Source organism: Rhodnius prolixus, unplaced genomic scaffold, assembly GCF_049639745.1.
Source record: "Rhodnius prolixus isolate KJV_2025 unplaced genomic scaffold, Rpr scaffold_10, whole genome shotgun sequence".
In the NCBI taxonomy this organism is placed as follows: domain Eukaryota; kingdom Metazoa; phylum Arthropoda; class Insecta; order Hemiptera; family Reduviidae; genus Rhodnius; species Rhodnius prolixus.
The window spans coordinates 11,573,630-11,582,867 of NW_027411615.1; the positions used below are offsets into that span (position 1 = coordinate 11,573,630).

General features: G+C 32.0%; 1 protein-coding gene across 1 annotated transcript; it reads left to right on the top strand.

Annotated features, from left to right (window-relative positions):
* The first annotated feature begins 159 nt into the window (after positions 1-159).
* On the top strand, positions 160-4,967 carry LOC141457072 (phospholipid scramblase 1-like). The gene is made up of 6 exons (XM_074133587.1): positions 160-415; positions 1,829-1,995; positions 3,010-3,156; positions 3,958-4,119; positions 4,671-4,746; positions 4,861-4,967. The coding sequence occupies exons 1-5, from the start codon at positions 160-162 to the stop codon at positions 4,692-4,694; spliced, it is 756 nt and encodes a 251-aa protein (XP_073989688.1). The 3' UTR covers positions 4,695-4,746; positions 4,861-4,967.
* Positions 4,968-9,238: the final 4,271 nt, after the last annotated feature.

Genomic DNA, 9,238 nt, shown 5'->3' on the forward strand with positions numbered 1-9,238 from the left:
GATTTTGCATTAACTGTTTACACATAAGAATTTTTTTTTACTGGTATCAACAAAGGCCAAATAATTTATTTACTCTCAAAATAAGAAAGCAATTTCTTTTATTATGTTTTTCACTTAAATGTTGCCATAGAAATAAAACCTTGATATTTTTATTCCCTCATGGAACAAGAGGGAGAGATTAAAAAAACACCAGAAGAAGAAGAGGTTAGTGAAACACCAGAAGAGGAAGAGGTAAATGAAACAGAAGAAAAGGAAGAGTTTCGGGAAGCAGAAGAAGAGGAAGAAGTCAGATCAGCATTAGGAGATTCAAGTATAATAAACCAAGAACATAACTATTTACAGGAAAAATTGGTGACTTTAAAAACTATTGATTCATTACACATCCACCGCGGCTTTCGCAGAAATTATTTTGCAGGTAAGTAGTTTTTCATAATTTGAAAATCTATTCGAGACAATCGTTAGCAATATAAAAAAACAAATCAGTTTTCAAATTCCTAGGAATAGTACTGCTCGCTTAAACACCCTGTACAAGTGTTCAGTTTGATGATCGAAAAATGAATTGGTTTCACGAGAAAAACAAAAAATCTATTTCCCTATATGTACATTGTTCCATCCCTTAATATTTTTAGATATTTAATGGGATCTAACAATATATGTATATTAAAACTACTGAACGAATCAGTTTCCTAGTGGCTCAGGCGTGTATAAAATAAGTAATGCATTTAAAACAAAAAGCCGGGGAAAATGGCTGTAAATCACACTTTTGGTGGGATTATGGTCGAAAACTTAGTATTGCATCTGTGATTAAACTAAGACGTGATATCGACTTTTAACATTCTTTAATTTTTACACTCGAGTAAGAAAAAATATCGGAAATTGAGTTTTTTTTTCATAAAACGCATATTTTTAGGCTTCTGAACATAAAAAGTGGAGGCAAAGCTTGCTAAGCTAAGATGTGTGGTACTGAGTTCGATCCCCGGTCTTGGCATTGGATTTTATTAAATGATTACGGTGAAGAATTTATGGTAAATATATTTTCTAGTCGCCTCCGTACACGACGCCCTAATTTGAAAGTTAAGCGAAAAGCCCTCCTGAAAAAAAATTGACATTACTTTATTTATCACATTTATTAAAGAGATCATAACTTAGAACTGAATGTGTGAGTGAGTTACATAACATTTGAATAATAACTGAAGTTGATGAAAGCTGAAACAAGTATTTCTATTGTGACACTAGTATTACTTGGTTTTCTTTTTTAAATCCGACAACTAAGAAGGCTGACGTTTTGAATCGTTATTTCAGTACAGCGGTTAGCTCGAAAATTATTCCGATTTTTAAAACTTCGTTTACAATTTCCCCTACAGAACGAGTTAAGTGAAGTAGTTTCGAGTGCGGACTCTTTATTGGGAGATCCTCAGTTCGAAATTAGCGTTTAATAGGTTTTTTTTTCTGTGAAAATGTTAATAGTAAAGAATTGTTTAGAATAATTCAGAGTTTATAATGCTCAGGATTGCTCAGAAAACTGCAGCCGCTAGTCCCAATAGAATTTGGTTCCCCCGAAACAAGTGAAGAAAAAAGCATCTTTGCGAGTGCAGAACCAGGCTGCATGAGGTCATTAGTGATCAGTTAGTAATGCATATCAAGAGAACAATTCCCAGAGGACAGGTGGCAATGTCAGATATTGACCCGTAAATTTAAATAATTCCTAAGTCACTCAGTTCTAAAAAAGTATCGAAATAATATTTTTAAAAAACATTCTAAATATCTCATTTCAGAAACGTTTTATTTTGAAACAGATTCGGTAGTTCAAAACAAAAAAATGTTCCAGCTTCCTCGAAAAATTTTCACATCTTAAATAATCAAGGACAAGAATTATGGATTGCAGAAGATGCTTCCAGTCTAACATGCTGCTATGGCACTTTTAAAGTCAATATAAAAGATCTTAGCAATACACAAATTATTTTGTTAAAAAGTGGATTCAATTGTTGTTTGGAGGTAATTTTAATTTTAGAACTACTTCAGTTTTGTACAAGATGTAGGGAATTGTTAAAAAAATATTATTCTTTCTTCAGAAGCATTCAAGACCCAACTTTGTCACTCACGCCTTAAAAGTCTTCTTTTGTACTAACCATTGTATTTCACAGAAAATATTGTGAAATTTCTAGTCGTTCTGAGCACGGTAACTTTCCTTTTCATGTTAAAATGTTTGTTTTTTCTCTTACTCAGAGCAAAATTATGATTTGGTTTTTTGAGGTCCGCTGAATCTGAAAAATTTTGAAAATTTCCTGTGTGTGTATGAACAAAACATCTCAAAAATAAAAACTCAAAGAAAGGTTAAATTTAATACGTTGGGTGATACAATTAGATTCAACTGTAACTTTTTTTACAAAATTCTTAACTTCTAATCTTGAAAACCACTTGACTGACTGGGATTCAATATTTTTCTTTTCTTTCATCTGTAAACTATTTGCACCACATATAGAAAATTAACCTTTGTTTGATTCATTGATCTAGGAAAAAATATAAATATTCTGAGGGAAATAAGTTTATGGTTTTTCTAAGTATCTTACAGAGTATCAAACTAAAAAGATTATTTTTTTCAGGCAGGCTTTACGTTCATCTACCAATTAGATGTTAATAATGAAGGAGGTAGACAATTTTAAAGTTCTCATTTAACATATTTAAAAAATCGAAGACTATGACCGGCAGTCAAACCCTTTATCACAATATGTGTATGTTAGCTACCGCCTCTAACCACTCTACTCCCGTAGTGCCTTAATGTACAATACATTAATTGGGTTGCGGAAATCCGAATTCCAAATAAAGGCGTGACTGGAAGTACGAATTTCTAGTAGGCAGATTTCAACCACTTTTTCTTTAATAACTCGAAAACTTTTAGAAAATCGGAGATATGATAGTTCTAATCTGAATAATCCTTTTTCTTTGCAATTATGCGTAAACAAAGAATTTTGGTATTTATTTTTAACTAATATAAAATTTCTATTCTAGAAATTGGAAGTTTATGCATCAGATTCATTATTTATTGGGACAGCACAAGAGATTAATTCTATAGTCTTCCCGAAATTCAGTGTTTTAGATCAGCATGGAAAAAAATTATTCCAAATTAAACAAAAAGGGATGTGCGGTGCTAATTTGGTAAGGCACCTGAAATACACATATTTAAATATTTCCAAGCCCACGATTTAACTTGTAAATTTCTAAAGAACATAAATAGTGTGATCGAAATCTATTAATGTGCAAAATCTATAAATAATCAAGAGTATATCTAAATAATGTATTTAAATTAAGTATCGTCTTTTATTTGTGGTTACCATAAATTCGATAAGATTGCCTTGATAGCCTTAGACCTGCCTGGATGTCTGAGTAAATTGTGAATCTAGAATTAGTTACCCTTCTCTTATAGTGTCAGCTACACAAATGATTATAACTAGCTCTAGCTAAAGAACTGTGGCCAATATTACTGCGATTAGCTTTACTACAATTTCTGAGATGTTATTTATTTTATTGGATTAGTGCCGAATACCTCATCTGTCCCAAATAGAGCCATTTGAGCTTAATAATGTAAACTATTTTCAGAAACAATTTTAATAAGAGTGATTGTATTGCAATCAAAATGGAAGAATAATTTTTTTAAAAAATTAATTTACTTACCACTTAAAAAAAAACCTACAAAAAAAAGCCTACTAAAAATTAAACTCAGCATCGATTGTTAAATTGCTGCTCCGAAAGTTAATTCAGCAACCACACAATTTATGCAATCTAACTAAATAAAGGAAAATATTTGTATCAAAAAGTCAATTTTATGTTTGCTTAAATTTTATGTTCCTTTATTAAAGTTCTTTTAAAGTATCTCTTTTTCCCTTAAAGTTCGTAAGTTGGATCTAATTGGAAATAATTGCTATAGTCAATTTTCAGAAGGTTCAATATTTTAATTAGTTTCAGATAACTAAGCTTTCTAATAATGAAGTTATTGGAAATATACAAATTATTTTTAATTATGTTTATGAATACGAGGTGAAGAATGCTATGAGTATAAGATTCCCCTTAAATCTTGAGGTTGATGAGAAAGCCCTTCTTATTGGAGCATCTTTCTTAGTTGTGAGTATTTAACAAAACTATGGATTTTTTTTTTTTTTAGAATGTTGGGTCTCGCGTTATTAAAAATAAATCATAATGGACGATAGATGCTATGCTCCTGAACTTGTGTAGTTCATCTTCATTTAATATCGTTAACAGCATAATGTCTTCTACGACCGAGAGAAAACAAGTTTATCTATAGTATAGTGGTATAATATGGTAGTATTAATTGTAGTATAGCAAACAGCGGATGTGTATATGTAGATATGTGCAGTACGCTCTGACTGAGTCTTCTAGTTGGCGAGCCAGGGAGAAACATCCTAAACTTCCTACGAAAATCTGTTCAACATTACATTGAAGAAGTTAAAAAAAAATTCTTAATTTTCCTTGAGCCCTTCTAAATTATAATTAATTTTTGTTCGTCCCCTTATCAATATAGAACCATATTAATTTATATCTAATTTTTCTAATTTATTATGCTTTATTTTTAATTAACCATTATTCTTACAGATATTTCTAACTGCACTCACAAAAAAAAAAAAATAATAATAACGAATTTTTTAATCTTTCAGGGACTTGAAAAGTTCCTCAGTTAACTTTTATTATTTGAAATGTTGCTTTTGGTACAAAAAATGAACAATACGTCAGGTAAAAATTTCATTAGTTATAATTCTCTTAAAATAAATTAATAAATAAATTTTACTAAGAGGAAATCTTTATCAAGAAAATCCATTTACAAATAACAGTATTTTTTTTTTCCAGTGCAACGAGATTATGTAAGTGAGAATAGTGTTGTTAACTGAAAGAAAGATTCATTCTTATGAATGTAACTGTTTTAAAAGAAAATTAATAAATTTTTGTGATGATAATTATTTTTGTGATTATCTCCGTGTTATCGTTGACTTCCTACAATCTAAGAAAGTCCAGCCTCTAATGTTCATCATGAGTATTTGTCAAGTTTTTAATTTATTTTCAATTAAAAAATGAATTAATTTACTATCAAATGAATCATCATTTTAACATTTTCTCATTTTTAAGTCTGCTGTCTGGACAGATGTTTTGCCTGTGGTGTGTACTCAATATTAAGGTTGATACTTGGTAATAAAAGGAATTTGGCTGAACACATTTTTATAAATGAAAATTTAATCATCAAAATAGAGAAACAAAATAAGAAACACATGCTACATAACTAAATAACAATATTTAAATAAAATAAGGCTAGCATTATACTTAAGAAAAATTAACTCAAGGTTTCGCCTGAGAAATTAAATTAAATTAACAAGGCAAAAAAATTAAAGGGCCACATTGTATTGTCGTTCTTCCAAGTAAATGAGTGCACTCTGGAACATGTTTTGAAGAGATATAATTGTGGTTAGGATTAAGATAAAGACCTGTCTCAAGAGGCTATTGTTTTCTTTGACCATTTTTCTTCTAGTTATTTTGAACTTTGTTCATATTGACCGATATGGGACTATTTCTACTCTATCTCTATCAGTCTTTAACATTGTGTCGTGCAGTTTTTACTGGTGTTTGCTATTGTTTTATGTGTTATGGATCCCCTGCAAGGTTTTCATCTTTCCGAATTTGACGTTCGTAGGGCTGTAACATTAATTGAGGAAGGCCTAGAAATGCGGGAAGTAGACCGGCTATTGGGAGTGAGTCATTCTGTAATCCAGCGATTATGGGGGAGATACCAGGAGACAGAAGGAGTCACGAGACGACCAGAGCAGGGCCGGACAAGATCCTCTTCATTAAATGAAAACCGTTTCATGCGGCTATAAGCCCTCAGAAATCGCCAAACCACCTCACCTGCTATCCAAAGTGACCTCGGCGTGCCACAGGAACCGAGATTTCTGCTCAAGCCGTTCGTAATCGATTGAGGGAAGGTGGCCTGCGTTCCAGGTACCCGATAAGAGTGCCACGGTTGACCAGAAGGCACTCTTATCTGTTTGCCAGGGACCATCGCAATTGGCTCATCAGGCAATGTTTTCTTCTCTGATGTCTAAATTTACTCTGTCCAGAAATGATAAACGAATGACAGTTTAGAGACGAGGAAACGTTTTCTCCCTTGTGCATTACAACCGTCACCATTTGACGGCGGATTAATTTTTGTTTTGGGCAGGAATTTTTTTCACCGACAAATGTGACTTGGTTGTGTTTGCGAATGGAAGTTTGACAGCTCAGCGGTACATCAATGAAGTGTTACGAACCCAAGTCTTTCCTAAGAGCGCTTACTGGAGGAGATCAATTCTTTTTTCATGCATGATGGGGCCCGCCCTCATACTGCAAATGTGGTACGTGAGTTCATAAATGCCAATAACATTCAGACTCTCGGCTAGCCCGGATTTGAATCCGATTGAACACTTATGAGACCAGCTGGGGCAAAACATTCACAATCGTCCTAACCCGCCACGGACATTACCAGAGGTGGAACAAGTTCTAAGAGAAAAATGAGAAAGAATTCCACAACAAAACATCAGGCGCCTAATAATGAGCATGCCAAGACGTATGCATGCTGTTATTCAAGCTCACGGAGCCAATACGTGGAAGTGAGCACGCAATGAAAAAGAATTTCAAATTTTTCTGTATTAACTTTTTTTTTAATTTTTGCACAATTTTAATAAATTTTGTCTTGTGTAAAAATTTATCTCATTAATTGACATGACTTCTTTTCCCCATCACTATTAACACTCCTCTCTGCACTAATAACAAAGTGTTGTCAGCCTTATTCTTCTAAACAGGTTGTACTGAGGACTTCTTCCTTTAATTTTTTTGCTGTGTGTATTATATTATTTAAATTTATGAAGATGAACTTATTTAGTTGTCTAATTCTAACTAAAAGATCTTTATGCACGATTACTTTCCTGTTCTTCCGATAACCCATCTTCTCCTCTTATTATTATTGGACCTCTTCTCTTATTTTGACTATCCACAGCAAAATTTGTGCCGTAAACTTGTAAAATAATTTTATAATACAATTAATCGAGCTTCAAAAATAACCCTCTACCCACTTTGCTAACACCTGAATAGTATAGTCAGAAACAGGAATTTGCTTCTTAATGCCAAGCTTTAGCTCAAGGAATTACTTGAATCATTTCGTAAGTATTTTTGATTTAACACGTACGAGTTGCAATACTATGATGAAAACAATATCTATTATTAACACAACAAACAAATTTAACTCGTTCTTTCCTTTGATAGCCTTGTTTTGCACGAAATTTTCTCAAGTATCACAGTAATCAGCAGTTTGAGGGAATCCTAAATGTGAGATTGGAGAAGACTATTTTGAAATGATATTTCATGATGAGATAATATTATTTAAGTGGGTGCCATATGTAACTTGATGAAATGAACTAGATATTTATTATTATGCAAGAGAAGAATTCCTACTATATAATTGTAGGGCAGGGAATTTTAGTTGGTAAAAAGGAAATAAACTTTTCTTTTAAAGAGATAAAAATAGTCGCGTCGACAAATGTGTTAGAAAAGCATCGTTTCAGAGTAAAAACTACCAAAAATTATAGCCAATCAAGGGACGAAGTTTTTTTTGGTAGTGATTCGGAGGAATCCGAGAATATCGGCTTAAAAGTTGTAGAAATGTTTATTTAACGGAATAGTAGAATTGGGAGGCCTAAATTCATACTGCAGTGTTAATATACTTTAGCCCAGAATGTGCTTAACTTCATTATTTATTTACCTTATTGTAGGTTTTTTTTAAAACATATTTATTAATTTAACGTACATGCAGTAAATAAGGACTACGACATTTAGGGCAAATAAAAAACATCCTTTTCTTTGCTTCTTTGGACTTTATTTTATAAGGAAGAGTTGTCCGTTTAAATGGTACATTTTTAAGTGCTTTTTGTACAAATCTGCTGTCGCTCTCCTTTTCTAAAGCGTTTGCAATTGCATTTATTCGTGACAATAATATTTTTACATTAAAATCTTGCTGTCTGGTTTCTTGCTCAGCTAATTCATTTTTCGTTTTGTTCAGTAATTTTTCACGAAATTCATTGCCTCTGGAAATAAATATGGTTTTTTGTTTAATTTAAGTGGTTTAGTTGTTTTATATTTGTGGAATCCTTTTTCTTATCATTATAAATGTATCTAGGTAGTTACGGAATATCTGTTATATTTTTAATACTTCTAATATTTCATAAAAATTTCCAATCAATAATTATTTTGTTCGTTATTAATGTTTATGAGAAAACAGTTTTGCAATGTTTTGTCAAATGTTTCAGATCATGGAATAAAGAAACTCTCCATTCTATATTTTACAAGTACCAGAACGGCGTTAAAACAACTATAACTTCTCGGAAAAATTTTAATTTTTATCTAAGTTTTTTCTTGTCCTTATCAATGCCACTCAATATGGGGAATTCTTATCACGAAAATGGTAGTGAACTGAGCTCAAATAAGAAACTGCAAGAAAGTGAATATGAGTGACATTTCATTACGAATTCTCCATCGAAACTGTAAGAACGTTTTTGGTGAGCTTACAAAACAGGAAATAGTTCCACTGTTTTTTCTATTTTTGCTATTATTACTAAACACAATTTTTAACAGCATTATTTGACTGTTAGCGGCGAGGAGATATCAAGTGGGAAACAGATTAAACAATAATATATTGCAGTATCTAAAAAATTCCTTGGATCAGTATGATTACATCAGTATGTAATGTGTGCATTTTTTCATTTTATTTTTTTGAAAACAGAGAAAAATGAGTGCTCCAATTCGTGTGCTTTAATTTACGCCCGAGCATACACATAATTTTAAGGATTCTTAGACAAAAGGCAAAGTAAAGAAAGCATAGTAGCGGAGCCTTTATTATTGCTCTGGTGTGGGAACAAAGAAATCGGGGAATAATTAGATTCTAATGATCTAATTCGGCGAATGAGTGAATATAATAACAAAACATAAATGGCTGCTTCTAAGTTGAAAGGAAATTTAGGCTGAAAGATATCTCCGCAGGCCTCGTTGTGGAAACATGTTGAAGAGATTTGAATTGATTAATTTAGTCCTTGTATAAAATGGGGTACTAAATGTATATTGTTGTCCAGAGAGTTATTAGTTAAATAAACAGAAAGTCTACCGAGTAGATTCTCCCACAGTCTTATTTCATCCTTCATTTTCAGCCTTT